Source organism: Nelusetta ayraudi, unplaced genomic scaffold, assembly GCF_046127955.1.
Source record: "Nelusetta ayraudi isolate G7.1 ecotype Tasmania unplaced genomic scaffold, CSIRO-AGI_Nayr_v1 ptg000084l, whole genome shotgun sequence".
In the NCBI taxonomy this organism is placed as follows: Eukaryota; Metazoa; Chordata; class Actinopteri; order Tetraodontiformes; family Monacanthidae; genus Nelusetta; species Nelusetta ayraudi.
In genome coordinates, this window is record NW_027466134.1 from 6,786,001 (window position 1) to 6,812,390 (window position 26,390).

A 26,390-nucleotide genomic window follows, 5' to 3' on the forward strand; every position below is an offset into this window, starting at 1 on the left:
AGAAGTGATGTTGAGGCAGAGAGGAGAGGGAGTGAGTGAGGGAGAGAGAGAGAGAGAGAAAGAGAGAGAGAGAGAGGGGCTAATAAGTGGTCAGACCTCAGCTGAGCTCAGATGAACCTCGCCATGCTTCCTGTCGCGCTCGGCTCGGAGAACGCGCACACCGCACGGTAAGAGATCTCCTATCCTCTTCACCTCCGCTCTTCTTTCTTTTTTTAAGTCTTTGTAATATTTTGATTCTGTCATCACCTTTCACACACACACACAAACACAAACACACACAGCCAGCCATTATACCGGGAAGCGTTTGTAGCCGCCGCAGCCGCTGCCGCTCCTGCAAGTTTGCGCCGCTCTTCTGCGCCTCTCCGCACTTTTTCTTCCACCAGCGCTGTTTCTCATCCATCTCCGGCGCGGCAGCAGCAGCAGCAGCAGCAGCATCAGAAGAAGCACCGGATCCGCCTGCTGTTCCTGATGCTGCTGATGCTGCTGCTGCTGCTGCTGCTGCTGCCGCCGCCGCCAACTGTTCCCTTCCTCAATTCGGAAGCCAAAACATCCCTCCTCCTCTCCAGCAGATGTTTCGGCTTGGCACGATGGGCTGAGGAGCGGAGGGGCGCGCGTGCGTGCGTGTTGCGCGCGTGTGTGTAGAGGCTTTTTTTTTTTTTGGCCAGATGGTGCTGCTGCTGCTGCTGCTGAGGAGGAGGAGGAGGATGATGATGATGCCGTTGCGCTCTCCAACGCGCCCTCAACTGACGGAGACGCTTGTGCGCGCGCGCTCCCCCTCCTCATCCCCGCCACACACACACACACACACACACACACACACACACACACACACACACACACACACACAACACACACACACACGCCCCTTTCTTCAAATTTTGTGCTCACCTGCCGCGTGCATCGCCTGATGATCCTCCGCCTGTGTGTGTGTGTGTGTGTGTGTGTGTGTGTGTTCGAGCCCGCGCGTGTGTCCGTGTCCGTGCGCGCGCGCGCCTGTGATCGTTGTAACAGTCGAGCGTGTGAATCACGTTATCGCTCGTCAAACGGGGTCATCTCTCCAACAAGGCAGGGTCACGCTCCGGGCTCTCGGCTCTGTCTCTGCTGGAGATGATAATAGGCTGTGTGTGTGTGTGTGTGTGTGTGTGTGTGTGTGTGTGTGTGTGTGTGTGTGTGTGTGCATGAGCGCGAGTGAATGCGCGTGTGTGATAAGGAGGCTACTGCGAGTCGTCACTCTCCATCGGAGGAGTCAGGATGGCACAGGACAGAAGAGACTCTCCTCCTCCTCCTCCTCCTCTTCCTCCTCCTCATGGCTCACTCAAACAGAGCACCGTGACATTTTCTTTCTATTTCATTCATTACTTATATATATATATATTTCTGTCCAATTTGGACACCTGGCCCCTGCTCAGTTTTCGTTGCCACTGCGCGTTTCACTTCAGGTTTCAGCCTTGTCCGGGTGTCAGAGCTCCAGCAGGGTGACTGAGAAGAAGGCCTGGAAGTGTGTGTGTGTGTGTGTGTGTGTGTGTGTGTGCGTGTGCGTGCGTGTTCAAGTGAGATCAGACAGACAGCAGGTTCCTGGCTCTGGTCACTTAAGGCAGCCAGCCGAACCCCCCCCCCCCCCCCCCCCCTTCTGCTTCTGCTCCCCACCCTCTCCACCCCCTCTCTCCGAAAGTACCTCCAGCAGAACTGGAGCCACCCCCCCCGCCCCTCCACTCACCACCGCCACTTACCCACCGCCCCCTCCCTTAGCCCACCCTCCCTCTGCCTCCTGTCCCCATATATATAAAAAGGCCCAAACTGCAGAGGCTATTTTTAATAAAAAGCCCGATCGCCTTGTCGCAGCCTCCACGCCAGCTGAAGTGAGACTGAAACAGCGATTTGCAATTTAGAGCCGCGCCGCCGCCCGTCGTGCCGTTCTGAGCCGGCAGCAGCAAATCGTCCTCACGCTTTCATCCTCCACACGCACACACACACACACACACACACACACACACACACACACACACACACACACACACTCACACACACACTCACACAAACACACCACGCTCGCCTTACAATTCACTCGCACACACGCGCACGCGTGTTCGCTCCCAAAGACTTCAAACAACAGTGAATGACATCCACTGGCGGCGAACGTGGTTTGGAGTGCGAAACTGCGGCGCGGCGGAGATGTAAGCTGTGTAAGCTCACTCAATGCTAATGCTAAAAAAAAAGAAAGAAAGGAAGACAAAAGGGTCTTGTTATTTGGGGGGGAGGCGACACTTCTCGTGTTTTGCTGGAGTTGAGATGAAAGCAAACAGATGCTAATGCTGAACACCCAGCACTACATTTGGAGCGAAATAAAAACGGATGGAATTCAAGGCAGAGCAGATTATTACTGCTATTATGATCAAGTGCTCGTATACTGAACTCAGTTCTAAACCTACTTTCCCACAAAGTGGGTCACGATCTAGAGTGCTCTGTTTTTTTCTCTCCATGTGTGTCTGTCTGTCTGTCTGTGTGTGTGTCTATACTTCCAAGTTTTAATGGTGCAAATGAGCCCAATCATAAAATGTTGCATGGCTCTAATGACACGTCGAAGTGAAAATAAAAGGCCTGTGAATGGCTTCGTGCACACGCTTCATTATGAGCCAAATGATTCTGTGAGCTCGGACAGACACGTTCTTGAGCCTCTGCATTGATCTTTGCATCATGCACAGGTTCCTGCAGGGACTCAACCAGGCCTTCCAGGAGTTTCTCAACACAATAATCAAGCAACAGTTGGAGGCTTTTATTTATTTATTTTTTTTTTTCTTGACTATTTCTAAAATTCTGATTTCTTTCCCCCATATAGCATCCATGGATAGCTGTAGCTGTTGGCCTTTTAAGCGTTTGGTCTACTTCCCATGATGCAACTGCATTTCCCATGATGCCACAGTGATCAGGTTCCCGCGTTATGGCCATTTCCAGATTCAATACATTAGTGTTGGGGGTCCACAATGAGTTTGAGCCGTACAGGTGTCACACGATAACTGGCTGATAAGTGCCTCCAGTTGCAATGTAGGAAGTCAAGCACAATCAAACTGGCTGGTTCCAGCGCAGTAACATTGAAAAAAAGCCTGGCCGTCTGGAAACACAGAGGATGGCTTTAAAAATAACCCAAAGATTTTTCCAGTCCTGCAGTTCTATCATGAATCAAGTACTAGTACTCAAGATTTAAACTGCCACTTTAAGTTGCCACCAAACAACACCTGAAATCCCAGAACAGGTGCCACAGGAGCACCTTCCCTGCAAAACCATCCCTTAAACCTACAGACGTCTACAACATCCCATGTGTCTGTTGGCACACACGACAACGTTGGCCCGGCCGAGCGACTGTGTGTGTGTGTGTGTGTGTGTGTGTGCGTGTGTGCGTGTGTGTGTGTGTGTGCGCGTGTGATAACGCTTTTGCTCTATGCATGCATGAAGGTGAAAAACAGATGTCAGGAAGCGGGATGGCTGAGGGGAAGGAAGCCGCGGCGTCCCGCTCGAGCTGCCGACATCTCTCACTACATCAAATTTCAAAGATCAATGGGCGGCATCTGACTCAAATACTAACGAAACTCAGCCCATTAAACTTTTGGGGAGAGGAGGACAGGTCATTGATTGAATTATTTATGAGTCTAATTATTCTCTTAAGGGGATCTTCTCCCACCGCCGGGCACGGAGGCTCCGGGATGCGCATCTTTAGGTGCGGCATCAATCACGAGCTACCCGGGCAATTGTGTGTGACAGGGAACACTAAAGCACCTGAGCTCCACCTCACCGCCAGGCACCGCTGCCCCGAATTAATTGAAAATTTTTAAGACCATACTTTGACTCCGGGGGGGAAGAAATGCCCTGAGTAATCAATGACAGGATTCATGCACGACAGTAAAACACAAAAAATATCTCAGCAGAAAGTAGGAAGTGGAATTTCCTCTCTTTGGCTAAGGACGTATCGGGTCCTTGTCATATTTGCACTTTTTTAACGTCCGAGACTCGCGGCTGCGCTTCCAGCTCGTAACACATAAACAGTGAAACACAAGCCTGTGAAATGTGTCCATCGTCTCCTTCCACTGCGGCTCATCATGAACCCTCTCCTCCCCTCAGGTGTTCCTGTGGAGGAGACACGACCGCCGAGATGCGCTCGTGATGAAGAGCTGCGAGTGATCAGCCGTCAATCCGTTTCCCCCTTCCAGGCAGAACCGACCTGATGGAAGCTCGACTGCTCCTCCTGCTCCTCCTGCTGCCGCTCTGCCGAGCCCATTCGCTGGCCAACTCCAGCGAGGAGCGAGGAGTTTCGCCCCGTCCACCGTACGCGGATGACTTTGTTGTGAGATTCAAAGATTTGGACGGCCCGCTCCACGACACGGGGGACGATGACGACGACGATGCCGGAGAGGAGGAGCAGGAGAGAGCGGCGCCGAGCCGGGCTTTCAGCCTCGGAAAACCCAGCGGTTTTGACTTTGAGGACAGCACAGCGGGGCGCGTCGACACCATCCAAGCTGCTAAGTCTTCCGCCAAGTCCACCGCATCCACATCCATAAGCCCTGAAGTCACCCTGAACCAGGAGCAAAGAGGCAATCTGACCAATGGAGCGGTTGAAGATGAGCCTGACGCTTCGAGTCCAGAAGAGGAGGTCCGTGTCCGGCCTGGCCTCCGTTTGGAGGCGGGCAGAGGCGGAGTTCTAGCCGCGAGGACGGCGCCGGGCGGCTCGAAGTGGGTCACCTGGCCCGAGGACGGCCGGCTACCCGCCCGGCCTCGCACCCGCCACCGCAGGAGCTGGCTGTGGAACCAGTTCTTCGTCATCGAGGAGTACCGGGGCCCCGAGCCGGTGCTCATCGGACGGGTAAGTAGCTGCTCCTGCTGCTGCTGCTGCTGCAGATCGTTGGGAACCAAACATTTACCACTGTTCGTTTTGTTAAGGACGAAACGGCGGTATAATCTGAGCAAATAAAAGCTGTGCTCGGTTTGACCATTATCGTATTTGGCAAAACGTGTGTATTCGCGAGGAATTACTGGGGAAAAATAAAAATTGTGCAATTGTGCCTCTGTAACGCACTTAGGCTCATTTCACATCTTACTTTCCGGCGCCTGTGTGCTCGCTTAAGGACAAAAAAGAGAAGAAAAAAAACGCCACTCTACGAGTCTGCCCCACTCTGTTCTCAGTGTCTCTGCTACCGCCACTGCACTCTCCATGAATGTATTATAAGATAGAGATGCCAGACTTACTGATGGCGCTGGAAGTAAAGATCTTTTGCGAAGCGGCAGGCTAAAAGTTTGCTGCTGCTCCTCCGCCTCGGCTGCGTCGTGTGCGACAAAGAGCACGTTTGCATTAGCGTTTCGCTTCTCCCCGTCCTCGGGCGAACCTTTAAGGAATTCTGCTGGTCAGCCACCCCCATGCAATATTCAGCTTGTCAGAGCTTGAGGAATGACACATTTTATTTTGTTTTCCATCAAAACAACCGCTAGCCTCACGACTTCTGGAGCAGAAAGTGACATCCCACGGCCTCTGTGTGGGCTGCCTGTGGATCTCCTGCCTTTGGAAACTTGATGAAAATCACATCAGTAAACTAATAATGACAGCATCGCCTGCTTGCATGCAACTTCAACGCATTAACGGTGCAGAAGAAACGCGGAAAGGCGCCAAACAAGGACATCTTGAAATCACCTCCATTCAGTTTGCTTATTGTGCACCAGCGTCATTAATAAAATGAGTTTTTTTTACTACACTCTGGCAGCCAGCTGCCTCATTGACTACCTTTATTGGCCTCCTCTTATGCATAATGGAATGTAGCTCATCCTGCCCAACAATTTATCTTGATTTCAGACTTTTCTTTCTTGTGATCACAACCATCAAAAAGCAGCAGAGGGCTCTGGGAACACTGGACCATGCCATTTTGATTTGGGAAACATGTTGGTGTATTGCAGTAGTTCTATATTTTGACTGGATCAAGACCATTGGGTTCTTCACTGGCCCAAACCTCATAATTCCTTCATAGTTGTACTGAAATCGGTTCTCTTGCTTCCGTGAGGTGGCGTTGGAGCCAAATATTGCCGAGATCACTGAAATGTTTTTTCATGCCTGCTATTCACTATCCAACCACCAGGTGTCACTGTCACGCCAAAGGGTTGGGCTCAGGTAGGTGTTTATAAGATGTCAGGTGTAGATCCTAGGAGGGTTTTTTACTACGTACTGATTTTGCCATGGACATTGTTCTCACACACCAAAGTAAAAACTAGCGGGATTGTCACGTGACAACCGATGGACTTGCCAGTAGATCCCTGAAACCAGTTACCCTGGGATTAGCATCTCAGCGGTAAAATAGCCTGTGTGAAGATAAAATCTCAGCCTGTCAACACCAGACTTGAGTCGGGTCTCTTTACTGGTGTGAAGATGAAAATGAGCTCATCGAGACCAACAAACTTGGCTGTACCTCTGAATCCACCTTCCAGATGGAATGTTTCACATGGCGGCGGGATATATTCCACATATCCATGAGGAAAACCAATTGGAGACAAGCTGCTTGGTTGGTTGTCTTTGAACGCAACTCGACTCTGAAAACCCACAAGGTCTTGGGCCACTGAGAACTTTCACAGAGAAGCCAGTCGGTTGCAGCCCCATGACTCTTTGACTCTCATCCCCAACTGAACCTCCACCTGTAGCTTCTGCCGCTTGCCTGGATTCTGATTGGTCCAGTTATATTTGGACTGGCTGGAAACGGCGTACACTGGTGCTCCTCAAGTTGGTACTTGGGGATCCAGCTGCTGTTTGGAAAACAAACATTGCAAAAGTTCAGCCTTCAATATTCCTGCCACCTCCAAGAAATCAGCCAAAAACAAACACCGGCTGGCTTCGCGACGGCTCCGCTGCCGCACAGCTCCTCCTCTGACTGGGCTCACCACAGGGGTTCTTCTTCCTTCCCCTTTTTTTTGCCAAGTTGCACGCTGTTTTTCCCTCTCCTCTCGGCAGCAGAAGGCAGTTTATTTATTAAATTTTTTGATTTGGCACTCGAGTTGAAATAAAATGAGCTCCCGCGTCTGTCTGAGCGAATCAAGTTGATCAAGCAAGCGTCTCAAAACACTCGGCAAATCGTGTGGCCCCCGGAGGTCGCGGGTATCGAGCTGATTCATTACGTAACACATTCACGGAGGAGGAGGACGACGACGACGACTCTGAGGATTTCCCCTTTCAATTCACACGTCACATTGCATTTTCAGAGTGGTTTTGCGGCGGCTGTGCGGCGGCTGTGCGGCGGGTGCCCCCACCACCACCACCACCACCTGTCGGGCCGCCAGTTTTTTTCTTTTTAGATGTAGTAGGAAAAAAAAAACGACCCTGGCAACCCTGAATCGCCTTCGCACCGGGAGTAGCCCCGGCAAAGGTGATTTAATCCGCTGCGTACCTGCGCCGTTCACGTCCCCAAGGGTTTACTTGTAGAATTTCACAGTCAGGTGCCTCACACTAATGCGTCCGCTGGCAGCTAGCGGCGTGCTCAGAGGATTATATCAGCTAACGGGTGGGAAACGCTGCCAACCACTTTGTAGCTAGCGGCATACTTTATAGTGACAGTCTAGATTGGATTTTTACCAGTTCAGTATACACCTCATAAATGTTTAATATTTTTTTCTCTCTCTCGCTCTCTGGTTGTTACAGATACAGTTGGGGGGGGGAGGACGGGAGGGAGGGAACGGAGGATAGAGTGTGCAGCAATCAGCCGCTGCGCTGCTCTGCAAGCGTGTTTCTTGATGGCGTTCACGCGCCGGGGGGTGGGGGGGGTGAAAAAAAACACGGGCGCCCGGACAAAAAGCCGGTCGAAAAACATGTTTTTTCCCTTCCTCCTCTCCCCGCTCCTCCGTGGAGAAACTTGACAGATTATCCTTTCAAACGGTTTGCTGCAGCCAGGTTTCAGGCGGAATTATCAGCATTTCAAATCACAGGTACCTCAGCCGGCACGGCGGGAGGAGGAGGAGGAGGAGGAGGTGAAGGAAGAATTTGGCTGTCAGAGACAGAGGAGCGGCAGCAGATATGAACCCGGAGGTGGATGATGTGGTGTCTGAGCGGGGTGCGGAGGGAAGGGGGGTGGGGTGAGGGTGACGGGTGGGAGGAGGGGGGGGGTGTTCCGATTTTAGAACGGCAGAGAAAAAGAAATGACAAAGCAATTGGAGGAGACAATTTCTTTCTTTTTTTCCCCTTGTCCTTTTGTGTGGGGCGGATAAATTCCTTCCCCCCGCCGTGAGAGTGTTTTTTCATGCTGACTGAAGCACAGCAGGACTGAGCCGGCAATTAGACCTGAGGAGAGGAGTGGCTGGGGGGGAGGATGGAGACGGAGGAGGAGAGGATGGAGCCGGCCGGGGTGGGTAGTTTTTTTTTTTTTTCTTTTTCTCGGGGGTGGTGGGTGGTGCGGTGCGGTGCGAGAGTTCGAAAAAGATGTCTCTGCTTGGCGGTGAAGTGGTGGGATCAGAATCGAGCCAAGCTTCAGGGGTAGGCGGAGGGGTGGGGGGGGTGGGAGGGTTGGGGGGGCGTGGGTGTCGGAATGAATAAGGAAGCCTGAGTCCCTTATCTGGCAATTTGTAGGGTGTGCTATCATGAGTTCCTATAATCCCCAACTTCATCCTCCAAGACAGACAGACACACCCACACACACACATGCGCGCGCACACACAAACACACAAACACACAAACACACACTCATCCTGAATGTCCACTAATCTTTTATTTTCCTTCTTATGTTTTTTTGCTTCCTGCCTCGATGCTCGGAGGCCAGTGTGTGTGTGTGTGTGTGTGTGTGTGTGTGTGTGTGTGTGTGTGTTTGGGTGCGTGCGTGCGTGCGTGCGTGCGTGCGTGCATCCGTGTGCACAAACACATGCTTTTAGCATGCATCACGTCAGAAACGAGGGACCGCGTGTTTCCCAGGAATGGCATGGAACATCTGTCTTAAGCGCACAAATGATTGGACTAATTCTTCTGCGCATCATTAAGTGGGCAATTAAATTCCTCCTCCTCCTCTTTCCGAGGCACGTTTCCAGCTAGCAAGCAAGAAAAAAAGAAAGGAAGGAAGGAAGGAAGGAAGCAAGCTTTTTAAATTCACTTCTCTGCAGTTCCTCCTCCTTAAAAAAACAATCGCACATGCAGTCCAAGTAAACGGAGGCTTTATGCTCTCAGGGCTGTCGGGAGGTTCCGCCTCCGAGGTTGTGAGTAAGCCTTGTGGATTATGAACATGTGCGCCTTGTGGCTATACGGAGAATGTGAAGGTTCTTGGTCAGGAGGCTCGCTCGGTCGGCAGGGCTGAGTAATCTCTTCACTCTGGCCTTCTATTTCTGTGTCTTTGCCCTCACACTAATATCCCGCCGCCATTAGACACCAAACGGGGCTTTTCTCCACCAAGAAGCAAAACAAAGGGAAGGAGGGGAGGGATGGGAGGCGGGATGGGTTGGGACGGGACGGGACGGGACGGGACGGGACGGCTGCGTGAGGCATGCAAGCAGATGGGCATCCTGTGGGTCCGAGACAACTTTGACGAGAACGGGCAGAGACACGAGGAGCAGCCAGGGCTGGTTTTTAAGAAGGTGCAGGGAGGGGAGGGGGGGGAGCGAGGCGGGCGGGCAGATGGATTTACAAGACGGAGGAGTGTGTGTGTGTGTGTGTGGGGGGGGGGGGGGGGGCGCGAAAGAGACAGATGGATGGATGGAGGAGAGCGAAAGATTTACAGATGGACGGCGGCAGGATGCATCTGCGGACGTACACGTGAAAGCCACGTGCGCGGATGGGCCGTGCGTATTGACGCGCCCGTGCCCTCAACAAACCCCCCCTAATGGCGTCTTTGGTCGAGTGGTTTAATTGGCTGCATGCATCACTACTCCGCCCCGGTCCCGTGTGCATCCTCCACACCTGGTGCCGTTTGCTTCGAACTCACTGAGCACATCTCGCCTCGCTGGGAGGCGTGTTTGCACGTCCCGGTAGACAAATTGATGGGAGATAATGAGCGATACCTGCAAGAGCAGAGGAGTCACCGCCGCCAACAAGCCTCTCATTTCATTTATCGTTCTGTGTGTCTCAGCTGCACACGGACATGGACCGAGGGGACGGACGCACCAAGTACATGTTGGAGGGCGAAGGCGTGGGCTCCGTCTTCGTCATCGACGGCAACACGGGTAACATCCACGTGACCAAGGCCCTGGACCGCGAGGAGAAGGACCAGTACCGCCTGGTGGCCACCGCCACCGACCGGCAGACGGGCCGTGCCCTGGAGCCGTCCTCCCAGTTCATCATCCGGGTGCAGGACATCAACGACAACCCGCCCGTCTTCCCCGACGAGCCCTACGTGGCCACGGTGCCCGAGATGGCCAACATAGGTCAGAACCAGCCGATGGTGAATTTGCACCTGCAGTTTAGTGTTGGTAGAACATCCGTGAGATGCTCAGCTTGCTGGACGTTTTTTTCGTCCTGAACTGCGCGAGTTGAACGACGCGAAAAATCACGAGGTTCACTTTTTGGGAAATTGTCAGCTGGTGGCAGTCTGTCTTTCACTGCTGCCTGGTTAATTTCCGTTTTTCGACGTAAAAATTATCATCTCAGATCTTTTATTATTGACTTGCATCGGGGACAACAGCCACTCCTGCCATGGCCTGGTATTAGTCCAGGGGGGCGTGTTCCGCTGCTGTCTTCTACTATACGGGTCAATGCCTCGGGAGAAAAATAGTGTTTTTGAACCGATAATTATCCAGCAGAAGCAGTGAGAGCGAGACAGTAAGAAAAAAAAAAAAAAACTTTTCTGTAAAGAGAAAAATTTGAGTTCTAAATAAAAAGTACACTAATGATGTATATGAAACTGTGGATGTAAAATCTGCCCACACAGTCAATTAAGACAAAATATGCGGCTGTGCACGGCTAATTATTGTCAGTTGGTTGCTCTAATGCATCAACACACTCAGGCGTGTTTATGCATTTCATTCATATATTTAATATATTGCTGCTGTAGATAAAGTATGGAAAACCGCAAAGGGTTATCATCATCTTTGCATTGTAATATTTAAGTACAACAAACTTAAAATCAGAACTCCGAAAGTTTCAGACTGAAAAACTAAAATACAATTAAAAACGTATTCCGTCACGTTGAATTTCTAATTAAACTATCTGAAGGATAATTTGCTCCTCCAGCGAGCTTCCTTCCCTTCTTCCGCCTCGGCCTCGGTCCCATCGCCCTTCCCGCTGTTAATAATGCGCCGCCGCCACCGAGGCAAAAAGTTGCACCGCCACAGCTGGCGCGGCACCAGCGATTCAAGGGCAAACGCCGTCGCGTTTGGCGTTCGGCGGCGCGCACAGGACGGATGTTAAAGAAAATAGTGGCAGCACGCGGATAGACAGCGGAGGAGTGCATTATCCCTCTAATCCCGTCGATGTAAGTACTTGGTATTCAATAGGCAGATTTTCCGACTCACACATTAAGCTTATGAAGCCGCCGGCAGCTTTAACTACTGCACTTTAAAAGGGTCGCTCGCCCGACTCGTCACCTTTGACGCCTTTTTCCCTCCTCTCACAGGCACGTCCATAATCCAAGTCACGGCCCAGGACGCCGATGATCCCACATATGGGAACAGCGCTCGGCTGGTGTACGCCATCACTCAGGGTCAGGACTATTTCTCTGTGGACCCTCAGACAGGTCCGAGTTCACACACACACACACACACACACACACACACGCACACACACACACACACACGCACACGCGCACACACTTTTAAAGCTGTTTATCATTAAAAAAAAAAAAAAAAAGTCTTCAGCTGGCGGATGATGGTTTTCTGCATAATTCCCGGAGGTTAGGAATCATATGTCGTGTCTTTGCCGCCATATGTTGTCGTCGCGGATGGGAACGATCCAATGCATGTTTTATACTATCCGTTCAGGGACACGCAGCTGGTCGGCCCATATGTTTGCGTTTGTTTTGGTTTTGGTTTTTTTTAACCAGTGTCCTTGTTCTGCATGTTGTGCAAGTGTCGCTGGCCGACCAGCCAACCGGCCGCACTGATATTTTCAAAGTGTAGCAGGATTACAAAGGTTTCAAAGCCAGTTGTATTTTTTTTTTTTTTTTTTTTGTAAAGATTTCTTTAGGACTTATTTCAGAATTCTGAAGGCCCAGTCTGTTAAATGTAGCAGCACCTAGTGGTAAGAAAGGACATTGCAAGCCTTGTTAATCTCTGTTTTCTGATGCTCCACTTCAGGCCACAGCTTTTTCTCCACCAGCTGTGATCCCCTGGTGAAACCCTGAGCAGATCCGCGTTACGGATCTGCCCAAGATCAAGGAGAAAATCAGAAAACAGGGATTATCAGGCTCTATCTCACCATGAGACGCAGCCAAAGCTCACAAACGAGGAGTTTATCACACAATCTCTGATTTCCGCTCATGCTAACCGTTTTTTGTTTTGCTTTTTTTCATTTTTTTTTCCCCCCGCCAAGGTGTCCTGCGAACAGCCGTGCCCGACATGGACCGGGAGAGCCGGGACGAGTATCAGGTGGTCCTGCAGGCCAAAGACATGGGGGGCCACCTGGGTGGGCTGTCAGGAACCACCACCGTCACCGTCAGGCTGAGCGACGTCAACGACAACCCGCCTCACTTCAGACGCAGTGAGTGGCGCCGCTATCAGATCGCAGCGCGACCACTGCCTGCCTGCCTGCCTGCCTGTGTGCGTGCGTGAAGGTACAGATTGGAATGATCTTGTCACGGAGTGTGTGTTTGTGCGTGCGTGCGTGCGTGCGTGTGTGTGTCACAGCCGCTCTGCTACATTTTCTTTTTATGCTCCATTTGAGGCCGTAGCCGCTCTGACAGGTGCAAGATCAGATAGAAGCGCTGAGGTAGCCTGACAGCCGCGCCTTGTCGTTTCCTTTGATGCCATTTGTTTTTAACATCACTGGGAATAGCACGACCCCGTTTTTTTTTTTTTTTTCCCTTTCCCTGAGACAGTCGCTATTAACATTGACAAAAACACCGGCGTTTGGAGCCTCCAGGAGTCAAATGGACTTGCAGACTTGACGAGGAAGAGTGAAAGATCGTGTTTTCTCCCCCTCATCCAGGGCTTTTCCGCTGTTCCACCCCTTTAATATTTCATGCTAAAGTTCAGTGCTTTCCGCTTCAATAGACGGTAAAATCACTGCCGAATGCATCCAACGTTTTGAGACATACACTGCGTTTTTCTCTGTATAGGCCTTCCACCTTCCTCCCTACCTCACCCGCTTCCCTCTCTACCTCCCCCACTCTCTCTCCCAGGCAGCCTCTCTCTGCTTAGTGCCATTCATTTTAATGTTTAAAGCCCCTCTTTCCGCCGCTTGATATATTGTGCTGCAATACGCCGCTTTATAGGAGCAATTTAATATTTCCAAATGCCAGCCGTGAGTTATTTATTTACTGATAACTCGCTCCATCTTCCCCTGCTCACCACCTCCGACCATCCCGGGTCATTATTTCCCCCCCGGCTGACAATAATGCCTCGATTTAAGCAAACGGGCGGGCTAAGTGCGCTCTCTGGATGCAAAAAAAAAAAGGGGGTGTGGCCCCCCTCCCAACCTGAAACGATCCTTGGAGCGCCGAGGAGTTGAATGATTAGCGCTTAGCCAGGCAGCGCGGCAGCGATTAGGGCCGGAGCCGTTTCTCTGGATTTGCTGCCGCTGTCAGACGGGCTGCGGGAGCGGCGAAGACGACGGGTGGGCTTGACGACTGGAGCCGAGGCTCGCCGACGCCGAGGCGTTGTGTCGTAACTCAAACAGGATGTTGATGTGTCGCGAGCACAATTAGTGATTAATGTGTTTTACCTCAAACAGCAGCGATATGGGCGGATAGATGGATAGAAACAACACAAATAAGAAGAGCGGAAAAATAACACAGGGTCAAATTTCCTGTGTTTGTCCCTTTCAGGCTTTGGTTGCACGTGCATCTAAATATCTCTGAACATATGAACATTTCTACTACATCACTCTCAAATATTTTTATGCCATAGTCAGAGAATTTGACAACAATCAAACTTTCTTTCTGGTCATATTTATATTTCAACTACTCGCTGTAGCAGTAGTCTTGTTTACACTATCGGCAAGGCTACAATCAAAACTAAAACCTTTCTTTGCCACCAGGTTTGGTTTCGCTAGCTAACGCCTAAAGATGAACATGAGTCACACATAACTGAGCATGACTATATCCTAGAATGCAATCATATATCATGATATATCGAGAAAATGAAAAAAAAAAAAAAAGACAAAGCCCTCATGCATCAGAAGGACATGTTTTAAAAGAGAGTCTAACATGCAGTTTGAAGTTCAATGGGTATGTGTGTGTGTGTGTGTGTGGGGGGGGGGGGGCACTTTATTTTTAAATCGCTAACATAAAGTAATAAAGCAGTTGGAAGCAATACTTTTGAAAAATGTCTGCAGTGTTCACATGACCCTACGTAGGCATGAAAAATAGATTCTTTGAAATATCCCTTATATGTGGATTGGAATACAACTATATGGGGCCATTACGATTGGATAATTCCCTTCATGTCAACGGCAGCCGGTTCATAAAAAAGTCAAAACAACGGAAATTCTCTTATTTTATAATCCAAAGGATGCGTTTTTCTTTCCCAAATTTGTTTTCGTCATTTCTAACTCAGAAGTCCTTGTCGTCATGTGTGAAGTGAACAGAGTCATCGCGCACCAACACTGAGGCTGTCTCACCTGAAAGTTTCCATTCCTGAACTCGTCACGCCGATTGTTTACCCGCATCAGAGGCAATTCGGAGACGGCGACGCCTCGCCGGAGAGTCGTCCCGCATATCTGTGTCAGACAAACAAGCTGTGACAGCCGGTGTCTCCGCGTCGCTCTTCCCTCGCCGGATGCTCAGCCGGAGTCTTGTCACTAAATTGCCTCCTCTTCACGACTACAAAAATCCACAGATGCGTAATTAGACCGATTCAAACAACCTACTGCCTTTTTTTGAAAGTGCCCCCTCCAAAAAAAAAAATAGGAACAAAAAAAGTGACCGAAATAATTTACAAACGAGGGCTTTAAATATGTACACGGGTTAAAATCTTTAGTGGCGTGCAATTTAGCTTCAAAAGGGGCTACAAAGATAAACTCTTAAAGGACGGCCTTTCATGCAAATGCTCCACTTCTCCCAAGAGACCAGTTTCGAGGCCGATGCTAATGCAAGAGATGGAGGAAAAAGGAACCCACGGCTCGTGTTATCTTCAAAAATTCAGCGAGCCAAAGAGTGACTTTGTGAATAGAGTGTGTATTTAAATCTTGGAATGTGGTTTTACAAGTTCCCCCCTTTGTGTCTGCAGTGCTGTTTAAAAGAAGAGAAAAAAAAAAGTAATTCCGCAGTTAAAGGGATGATTCACTCTAAAGAGCAGCTTCACCCACTCAATCACCCGAGGAACCGTTCTGGAGTTTCACAGTCAGTGGCGATACATGGGGTCAAATGAATATTTAAATTCATTTGGTGAATTTCTTTACCACTGTGAAACTCCAGAATGGTTACGCATGTTAGAAAAGTTGTAAATTAGTGATGTTTATGTTTTAATGTTTAAAAAAAACAACAACTTTCAATTGGTATTTTTCCCATCATTTCCTTCTACTGCTTCTCCTGCGCCCACGGTTGGTGGTTTGGGGAAGCCTATCACAGCGTGTTTTTGGTGAAGGCGGAGTCACACCGTGAAGTGCAGCGCTCGGCACTGTTGTCTCACAGCAAGAAGGTCCAGGGTTCTACTTCCAGACAGAACCAGGGTCTCTCTGTGTAGAATGTGCATGTTCTCAGTGTGTCTGCGCGGCTTCTCTCCAGGTTCCTCCCACCGTCGAGAGAGCACTACTCTAATTGGCAACTCTAAACTGGCTGTAGGTGTGTGTGTGTGTGGGCACAGCTGGTTGTTTGTCTCTCTGTGAGGCCCCGCCTCCACCCAGCGATATTTGGGATGGACTCCAGCACCTCCGCCACCCCTTGGGTGCAGGAGAAGCGGCCATAGAAGATAGACGGAACCTCGAAGCTGCACCTGTTGTATCGTTCATGCTAATTGCTCAGAAATTGATTTTCTTTGCAGAAACGTTGCAAGCAATTAGACTTAGACTTAGACTTAGACTTTCTTTATTGTCATTATGAAGAAAAACACAGCAGTGGTTCAATTCACAACGAAATGTTGTTGCCCAGTTCCAGAAATACAATACTAAAAAATCTATATACAAGCTGAGATAAAAATATAAAAATATGGGAAATATGGGAAATATGGGAAAATCTTGAGGTAGAATGTTGGTGGTACATAAATAAATAGGGTAATGTACATCATCAACAGTATAAACAGCATAAACAGCGACGTGTGAGTATAAACAATATGAACAGTATGAACAGTATGAACAGAGTATACAGAATAACAGTGACCAAGTGGAGGGGTGTGTATGTATGTAAGCTGTGCATGTGCAGATAGTCCTGGAATAGTGCACTGCAGTGCATTACAGCTGTGCACACTGTGCAGTGTGTTTGTACTTTAAGACTGAGAAAAATGTTGCCCATTTCTTCCATCGCGGCAGGGAAGAGCCAGATGCAGCCCGCCGCGCTGCGACCCAAACCATCGACCTTCGCTGCGAGCTTTATTTTCCTTCCACGCTCGGCCGAGCCGCTCAGCCCGTGTTGTTTTCCACCCCGCCAGCTGCGTGGTCCTTCTCCGTGTCGGAGCTTGCGGCGCCTGGCGTGGAGGTGGGCCGCCTGACCGCCGCCGATCCCGACCTGGGCGACAACGCGCAGTTGGAATTCACCATCATGGACAGCGAGGAGGCCGAAATCTTCAATCTCACTGGCAGAGACAAAGAGGCCGTCATCGTGTTGAGCAAAGTGAGTGATGAAGCCGCCGAGACGGCCGCTTCGTCTTCACAGGAGAATATAAAAGAGTGCCACATTTCAGTCGGACTCGTTTAACCTTGTCCCCGAAAATTCATTTTATTTCGGTTTTTAGGATGGAAAGGGTGGAGGGAGGGTAGGGAGGTGGAATTCTATTAGACCATTCAAACACTGTATTGTCAACAGGTTCCGGATCCCAAGGCTCTGAGTGAGCAATTAGCGACTAACAATGAGCTAATGGTGCAGCTGGCGCGAGAAATTTGAGCTAATTTGAAACGAGTAGGTCACTTTTAGGGCAGGCGATTTTTTTTTTTCTCTCTCTCTCCCCTTTTTGCGCCAGAGCTTTTAACATCGGCGTTCAGCATGTTGAAGGTAATTACGGCTGCTGTGAAATCCAGCGTGAAGATCTTCACGGTGATTGGTTGCATGATTAATCACCCACGCTTTAAAAACAGACTGTGTGTGTGTGGGTGTGTGTGTGTGTGGGCGTGTGTGTGGGCGTGTGTGTGTGTGTGTGTGTGTGTTGTCTTTTTTTTTTTACACACGCAGTGTAAGGAGAAAAACGAGCGTTTGGGTCCGAAGATTAATGCTGAAGGGAGAGTTTATATAAATTGTAAATTTAACCCATTTTACGACATAGATAGAGACGTGTTGGTATTTTCTAATCCACATAACCTCCTGTTGTCTTCAGTGGTAAATGGATGAAAATTCAATTTTGGGGTGACGCGCCCCTTTTTAGAGTAACTGTGTTTGTCTGTATGCAGTAATGATGAATCTTGAGCGGCAGAGGTGTCAGACTGGAGGCCTGCTGCGTCAGCCAGAGCTTAAACTGATTGCTCTGGCTGCTGGATTGTCTTAAAATGAAAATCTAAACTGCTTTGAGGTGCATATTGGCCATAAACTACATCTCCCACAATGCATGTCAGTTTTATTGGCCCACAAGGGGAGCTGGGAACAATAAGAACACATAAGCTCAAAATGTTGAAGATGAGAGAAGTTGACGGCGATTAAATTAAATTGGATGAAAGTTTTGGAGAAAAGTTGATTATAACTTTTGTTTGTTTGATTTTTGATTGTTTTTATGTATTGATGCGAATGCAAATACAATATTCGCAGCACAAACGACAATCAAACGCAGTGTCACCTACTTAAGGTGTGGTTACAGTTCTTCAGTCATGATGGTGCAGATGATGGCGACGACATTGACCCACCACTGACAAACACTTTCACCAGACTGACATTTATCCTCCTCTCTCACTCCCGGCAGCTGCTGGATTACGAGTCCTGCAACTCCTACACCTTCTCGGTGGAGGTGTCCAACCCCTTCGTGGACCCGCGCTACCTGAAGAAAGGCCCCTTCAAGGACCAGGCGACGGTGCGGGTCATGGTGCTGAACGCCGACGAGCCGCCGCAGTTCTCGCAGACCCGCTACCACCTGGACGTGTCGGAGAACTGCCCCCCCATCTGCTCCGTGGGCCGCGTGCACGCCGTCGACCCCGACACGGGCCAGAGCAGCAACATCAGGTGCCGCCTCGGCTCCCCCACCCAACCTCCTCACTCTCTCTCTCTCTCTGCTCTCCTTGACCCTTTCTCCTGCTGCCCGTGTGTGTGGCAGGTACTCCATCGACCCGCAGTCGGACCCCGAGGCCCTGTTCCGCATCGCCTCCGACACGGGATCCATCAGCACGGTGATGGAGCTGGACCGCGAGGAGGAGCAGTGGCACAACATCACAGTCATCGCCACGCAGAGAGGTACGAGCGAGGCTCGTCAGTCACCCGGAGCGCCGCCCTGGGAGCCCGGCGCAGTAATGGGAGTTCAGTAATAGTTTCACCGTCAGTGACTCCAGGGTTCTTCTTCTTCACTCACTGCGTTTTTTTATTCTCTTAACCAAGGTTTTTAGTTCTTTTAATCAAAATTTTACTATCGCGACTTTTATTTTATGGTGCGGCCTACAGCAAAAAAAAACAGGAGAATGTGGCAGCTCTTAAATTTTATTGTTGGTGAAGCAAAAATGGCCATTTACATTTTGAGAAGAAATTAAATAGAAGGGCTTTCAAGTACTGATGCAACGTTGTGTGTGTGGCGCCGCAACCTTTGTTGCAGAATCCATCTAGAAGTTTCCTTTTTTTAAACTGTTGAAAGATCTCGAAAGCTTTTCAACAATTTGGTGCAATAAAAAGTGTTGCTTTTTGGCTTGTGTTTGATTGTTTATTGTTAATTATTATTGTGTATTTGTTTCTTTCTTTATTTTGTTTTGTTATGTTTAATGTTTATGTCGCTCTTTAAAACGTGCATAAGTTTCGGTTTCTTACTGTAAATAAAAATGTGGTTGTGAAAATCAAATCTTCTTCTTCTTCTTCTCCTTCTTCTGTCTGTTGTTGTTGCTTTTCCTCCAGACAATCCGAACCTGGTGTCCAGGGTGGTGGTGGCCATCGAGACGCTGGACCAGAATGACAACGCACCGGAGCTGGACAGAGAGTACACGACCTCTGTGTGCGATTCCAGCGCCCCGGGACAGGTCTGTTCTTCTGCTGCTTCTGTGTGGGTGTTGTGAAAAAGAAAATGATTTAATTAAAAATAAATAAATATGTAAATAGACTTATAGCAGATGTGAAGGCAGGCTATGGTTGGAAGTCACTTGCACGGCTCCGTCTGAAGACAATGCAAGAATTTGTATGGAAAATTTTCCGTTGTGATGTCACAAAGGGTATTTTTGATACCTCCCTCAGGTTTTTGTCCAAACCCACAGCAAGGTTTTGGCTCCGCCCCCTGACACCACCTTCTTTCTTGTCCCCTTCTAAAACATGCAGGAGGCTGCAAAAACAGGGCTAAATGTGCAGCCAAATGGATTCTGCAGAGTTCTTTTGGGTAATTTGTTGTGCAAGCAGCTTCACTGAAGTCTGGCTTGTGGAACATACCAACTGAGAATGGCTCTAATATGGGACCTTAAGCAGAATGGTTGAGGGTAGCAAAGTTAAGCCGATGTTATGAGATTTTTAAATGAGATCTCTCCACGTCTTTAGCACGGCGGTGCTTGAAATCTTCCATTTACCCTCCTAGCGGTCTTCATTTTAGATTCTCCCTTTGCCTGTTTCCAGCCAAATTCCCCAACTTAAACGGCTATAATGTGTTTTCTCCGTTGGTGCACTCTGTTCCATCAGACCGCTAAAGTCAGGTATTTTTATTTTTATTCTTTTTTCCCTTGTCGTAAGAAGTTGGAAAAACTCGGCGCAGGGAAACTTTTCTTTTCTTTTCTTTTCTTTTCTTTTGAGGAGGAGATTTTTGAGCGTCTGCAGGCGCCTGCAGACGCTCAAAAATCATCATGCAGTTCGAGTTCGACGCCTGCTGATCGCCCACTTAGTCTTGCTGAAGGGTCGTTAAATCAGACGCGGCTGTCAGGCCCACCTGCGCGCACGTGAGGCGATGCCACTCTGAAACTGTCGGCTTCGTCGTTTTTGACTGGAGTGTTGTCTCACGACGACGTGAGGTCGCCCCCAGTTCAGAATGGCTCCCAGGAAAATACGCCATAAGAGTGATAAAATACAGCCCAGAGCGGGAGAGAGAGATGGAGAGCGTGCGCACGATACGGCGAATGAATAATGCAGGAAATGTGCTCGCCATTAAAAGAAGGATTTTCTCCACTTCTTCTTTTCACCACGTTGCGTACGTCAGCACTTCTATATTTAGCAACACAGCTCGGACCAACGCCATGTGTGTGTGTGTGTGTGTGTGTGTGTGTGTGTGTGTGTGTGTGTGTGTGCGTGTGTGTGTCGGGTAGGGGAGGTTGGCATCCAAATATTAACATTGGACGGCGGTTGTTTTGCAGGTGGTCCAGGTGCTGCGAGCCATCGATAAGGACCAGGGTGGAGCAGGACAAGACGCTCCGGTCCACTTCAGCATCCCGCCAGAGTCCAGCACAGCGCTCAACCTCACCGTCCGAGAATCAGGAGGTGGCGCCAGTCAGCTCGCAAAAATGAGACCCGCCAGCAGCAGCAGCAGCAGCAGCAGCAGCAGCAGCTGCTACGAGTGGCCCTGCCTTGATAAAGCTAAATGTTTCCCTGTCATGTGACCAGGTGTGACAGCCAGCCTGGTGCTCCAGTCGGCCCTAGAGCCCCTCCCCGGCTTCGCCTCGTCCTCGCTCGCCCTCTACGTGCCGGTGGTGCTGCGCGACGGCGCCTCCGGCCTGACCAACACGGCCACGGTGACGGTGACCGTCTGCCCCTGCCTGCGGGGCGGCATGCGGACGGAGGAGCGCGGCCAGCCGCAGGAGCGGCGCTGGGAGCGGCACGCTGTCTGCCTGCCGGCGCCGTCCGCCTCCACCTCGCTCATCTTCAGCCTGGTCACCCTGTTGGCCATGCTGGCCTGCGTCACCACGCTGCTGGGTAGGTCTCTTCCCACTGTGGCCTGTAGGGCTGGGAGGGTCGCTCGAAAAATCTGTAGTGTGGATACCAAGGTGAGTATCGGATCGATGCTTGCGTGATGAGATCGATGCGTTTGTTGCAGTTTCTCTTCAAGACGTCCAACAAATGTATCATCATTACTCTCTCTCTCTCTCTCTCTCTCTCTCTCTGTCTTTCTCTCTCTCTCTCTCTCTCTCTCTCTGTCTGGTCATGAAGGACCTACAACCTGACTTTTTAATTCTACCAAATATCTGTGTGTGATAGAAGGTAGCTTTATTTGCCTTGTTGACATGCTTAGCGTTATATATGCGTTACACAGTTGTACATACATATATATATACATATATACATATTTTAATATATATATGTATATATATATAATGATGGTGACATTTTAAATAAAAATGTCAGTGTGGTGTCTGCAATGCTAGCCTATTATTAACTTTGTATCGGAGTCATAACAAAAATCCCATGTATCGCCCCCTACTGGCGGGACGAATGTCCACTAGTTTCGCCTGTTCGACTGTGACAATTTATTTATTTTCTGCTCTGCCCTCTAGTGGTGTGCGCACTCTCGCTGTCCCTGCGGCACCAGAAGCGGGACTCGCACTCGCCCTTCGAGGACGACGACGTGCGGGAGAACATCATATCCTACGACGACGAGGGGGGAGGGGAGGCCGACACGGCGGCCTTTGACATGGCGGCGCTGCAGAGCATGCACAGAATGCAGCACATGCACAACGGCGGAAACATGTGAGCCAAGACCACACTGAGAAATAAAAAGAGGGGTCCAGGAGGGTTGTGGGGGGCGTGCAAAAATAATTATTTCGCAAGCCGTATCTGTGGTGTGCACGTTTGTGTGTGTGTGCGTCACTGACCTTTATCTTCTGCCACAGATGGTACACACAGCAGAATCCGCCCCGGGCCAGGACGTACAGCTGGAGCCGGAACCCTCGGCCGGGCCTGGGCCCCATCCCCGGCCCCGGCCCGGACCCCCAGCATCGGCCGGGCTCGGCGCCGCTGTACGGCCGCCTCTGCTACGGCTTCCACACGCTCCCCGTGCTGAGAGATTATCCTGCCGGGCCCCTGGAGGCAGGTCTGCAGCTGACACAGCTGAGCCACGGGCTGACTGCAGGTCAAATTGGCAACTCTCTTGTCTGTCAGAGCCAGAGCACCTTTGAGCCCCTGCTGGGCTCTTGTGAGATGGGCTCTGGTTGTTATGAAGCGGGACACACACCGCTGGCGAGGAGCACAATAGCCGGCGGGAAAGACGGCGGCAGAGCGAGCGTTGCCGCCGCCGCCGCCACCGCCGCCGTCGATGCACAGGAGGAGCAGAACGAGGCCAAGGTCAGGACGTGGTGCCAGCAAATGGAAATGCAGGGCGAGGCGGTGGGGAGGGAGGGTGTGGCGGGGCTTGGAGGGGGGCGGAAAGAGGATTTGAATCCCACATAAGCGCTGAACAATTGTGCTTTTGTGCCATTTCAATGGAAACGCACAAGAGTGGAACCCAGTGGGTGTGGCTTATTCTCATTCTATGGACAGTGGCCACAGAGGCGGCGGAGGTTCTCACTCAGTGACAGCATTTCTGAATTCTGATTGGCGCCTCTCGGATCGGCTGGGATCAGATGTCAGAGTGTGTGATGAATGAATGAAACAAACACCCACCGCCCCCGCCCCCACGCCACCCCCGCCACCCCTTCCCCTTCATCCTCTGTTCCAAATCCAAATGAGTCATTCCCTGTTTTTTTTTTCAAGCAAAAAATAACCGAGGGAAAGACGGAGATAGACAGAGTTGCACCACACTGCAAATATAAAGATGCAGATTTTTGCACTGACAAGTTTCAGAGTGTAGGCTTCAGATTTCAAGGACCTACATTTAGTTTTCAAACGGTGACGTGTCTCCAACCTGATTTAACTCCAGCATCATTCTATCTATTTTCTACTTTTTGATCTATGTCAGTGTTTTGCTTTCTTTGCTACCAAGAAGAATCCTGAGAATCGGCCTTTTTGTGATGTCACAAAGGGCACTGATAACCTCAACATTTGCTTGTTTGTTGATGATATGATCAGTTTCAGCAGCAGGCTGTAAACAGTGGGCTAAATCTGCCAGTGTTTTATTTTAGATATTTTTTTTGGGATGATTAATTTTTGTTTGTTGTTGCTTCACTGGAGTGTGAGATGAAAATGTGAAGGACGGGGGACCTTTAAGACAGAGTGTCACGCTAGTGACTTTTGATTTCAACCAAATGTAACATTTAAAGGTCGAACCTCAGATCATCAGGTCCGCTCTGTGATGTTCTGGCTTCTCACAAAATGAAATCTTCCAATTTAAAAACAAATTCAAAATGTCTCCCTGCCAGGATCTAAATCTCCTCTCTGGTCGTTTCCCTTCCAGACAAACCTGTCAGAGCCGCAGTCGGCGGCGGCGGCGGCGGCAGCGACCTCCGCGGCCGCCCGGACTCGGTGTGACCCCGGCGAGTCGGCGTGCCAGAGTCAGAGTGGCTCTTTGTCAAACCAGCAGGACGGGCGGCCGGGGTCGTCGCAGACCCAGTTCAGCACCGGCGCCACCAGCTGCACGCTGGACGACATTGACACTGATTCGTCCATCCCTTCCGTTTCCGAGCAGAATTATTCACACGCCAAGCCTCCGGCGGCGTTCGCCGGCGGAGACACGTACAGCATCGTGGGTTCGCTCAACGGCGGCGGCACGTTCATGAACGGGGCGAGTGGCGCCGGGTCGTACCCGGCGGGACTGCCGCTACTGAGCATGTGCAGACTCCAGAGAGACGACCTGGCCCGGCCGTCTCTGCGCCTCCCGGGAGGCGCGTTCCCCGGCGGGAGGGGGGGCCGCTGGCCCGGTGGGGCGGAGCCAGCCAGGACGGAGGACCGAGCCAACCCGCAGCCCCTCCGCATGGAAGACCTGTTGAGCATCCGCCTGGACCAGGTGACCTTTGACCTGTCGCAGCCGCCCTACGACTCGCTGCAGACGTACGAGTTCGAGGGGCGCGATTCGCGGGCCGAGTCGCTGAGCTCGCTGGAGAGCGACGGCGAGAAGGAGGGGGCGCCGGCGGGGGGCGGGGCAGGGGGGATGGACGAGCTGAACCTGAAGTTCAGGAGGCTGGTGGAGATCATCAGCGAGAGGGAGAAGGAGAAGAAAGGAGGAGGAGGAGGGGGAGGAGGAGGAGGAGGAGGAGGAGGTGACGCTCCGATGGATGCGGCAGCCGAGCAGGCGGCGACGGCGCCGACTCATGAACAAAACGAGGTCACGGAGAAGAAAGAACAACAGAAATGGGATTTCTGAACGGGAACTTGACAGTGATGGATTTTAAACGCAGGAGAAGGTGGAAAAAAAAACTAGAAATTGTCTCGTCTTCGCCTTCTGCCTGGTAAATGAAAAACAAAAAAAGAACGAGGCTGCCGGCTGACTGTAGCGCCGCCGCGGCGTAGCGTCATCGCACAACATATAGTTTTCACCCCTGTTGTGTTTATAAAGTTGCATATGGAATCCGTCACTTTCCTCTCACCAGCTGGTATTAATAATGCACTCGGGGGGGCTTTCAACGCTAAAGTTATAAAAAATGAATCCCGCCCCCAACGACCCCCCCAACCCCTCTCTTCTTTTTTTTTTTTTTAACCCTCTACAATATTAAATCTGAGCCCTGAAAGCTGCATTGTTAGAAAAAAAAAAATAGGCCTCATCAAATATTGAGGGAGAAATTGTGACATTTAATATTGATACTCTAATGGCCAGGGTGTGTGGAGGGGGGGGGTGACTGGGAGCGTCCACCTGGACACAAATATCTGAAGCAGAAACACACACACACACACACACACACAGCAGCCGGACAGTAACACACCACCACCGCCACCATGTGCTCACGCAGTTTGTACATTTGGAGTCAGTAGTAAAAATAAAAAGAAGCAACGACAAAAAAAGCTGCACTATGCAACCAGAACGCTACATCGCCACCGTCCAAGATTGTTGTGAATTTTGTTGTTACAGCCACTGACGCCCACGTGTAGATAAACATCGAGTTGTGTTACGACTGACGACGAGTCGCCTGTCTGTGTGTGTGTGTGTGTGTGTGTGTGTGCGTCCGTCTGCTCGGAGGTGTCTGGAGGCCTCACGCGGGAATTAAAGCGCCTGATTGACGCCTATTAAACTGTTGCAGAACTCCTCCTCCTCCTCCTCCCCCTCTCCCAGCTCCTGCCTCTTCTCCTCCTTCTTTTTCACGACCCAGAATGTCGCCCCCGCACAACACCATTTGCGGGCCGGCCTTTGTGTTGGCTCGTCGGGAGGCATCACCTGAGGCTCGCTCGCCCCCCCCCCCACGTTTCCAAAGGGACGAAAGCAGGCCAAAAACCTTGTGAGCGACGCAGCCTCATTGTTCCCCGACGACGCTGTCGGCTCGCACAGGCGGCGGCGGTGGTGGAATATTCATTTGTGTCACGACTGTGTGGGGTTTTTTTGTTCCCTTTCTTCCTCTTTTACCCCCCTCCAACACCACCACCACCACCACCACCGTCTCGCGTTTGACAGCGACTCATCTCTGCAGCAAAACTCGCAGTGACGCGGCCGTGACTCAGGAGCTACCGGGATAAATTATTCAAACCGATGGCGTCGCCAATAAAAGTGATCGAACATGTCTGACTAACCGAAGTGTTCGCGCCGGCGGGGCGGCGGAGTCACATTTCCCTCTGAAGTGGTGACAGTCGGAACGACGGCTGTCTTCTCGAGGCCTTTCTGCCTCCTTCAGAATTCCGCAAGAGCACCCAAATCGCGGTGCGCACAGCGTTTTTCATGCACGGCGGTGACTCACTTCATTGGTGCGTCGCAGTGTTAGCTAATCTCGATGTTTCATCTCTCGCTCACTGTGGGGGGGATCACGGGGGTTACCCATAATGCCATCCTGCCAAGTTCGCACTAAGTTCACAGCCATTGCCTTCAGCGCTACGCGTCTCCAAGGCGAGCAGCACGACGTGCTGCACAAGCACTTATCGTTATCTGATCGCATCGCTCATTGTATTTCTATCAATTAGCGGCCGCTACACCACCCATCTACTTCCCCCCACCCCGCCAGCACCAACCCAACCCTTGTTTTTCTGTCCTCCACACAGCTGAATGTAGGT

The 26,390-nt window shown here is 50.6% G+C and overlaps 1 protein-coding gene across 1 annotated transcript; it reads left to right on the forward strand.

The window, feature by feature from the left end:
* On the forward strand, positions 1 to 24,613 carry LOC142900812 (cadherin-12-like). Its single transcript, XM_076045350.1, has 14 exons — positions 1 to 167; positions 4,114 to 4,852; positions 10,065 to 10,359; positions 11,547 to 11,666; positions 12,461 to 12,628; positions 16,672 to 16,853; positions 18,127 to 18,383; positions 18,475 to 18,611; positions 19,257 to 19,378; positions 20,687 to 20,810; positions 20,934 to 21,242; positions 21,821 to 22,013; positions 22,157 to 22,607; positions 23,656 to 24,613. Exons 2-14 carry the CDS (start codon positions 4,217 to 4,219, stop codon positions 24,559 to 24,561), a joined length of 3,900 nt encoding a protein of 1,299 aa, XP_075901465.1. The 5' UTR covers positions 1 to 167; positions 4,114 to 4,216; the 3' UTR covers positions 24,562 to 24,613.
* Positions 24,614 to 26,390: the final 1,777 nt, after the last annotated feature.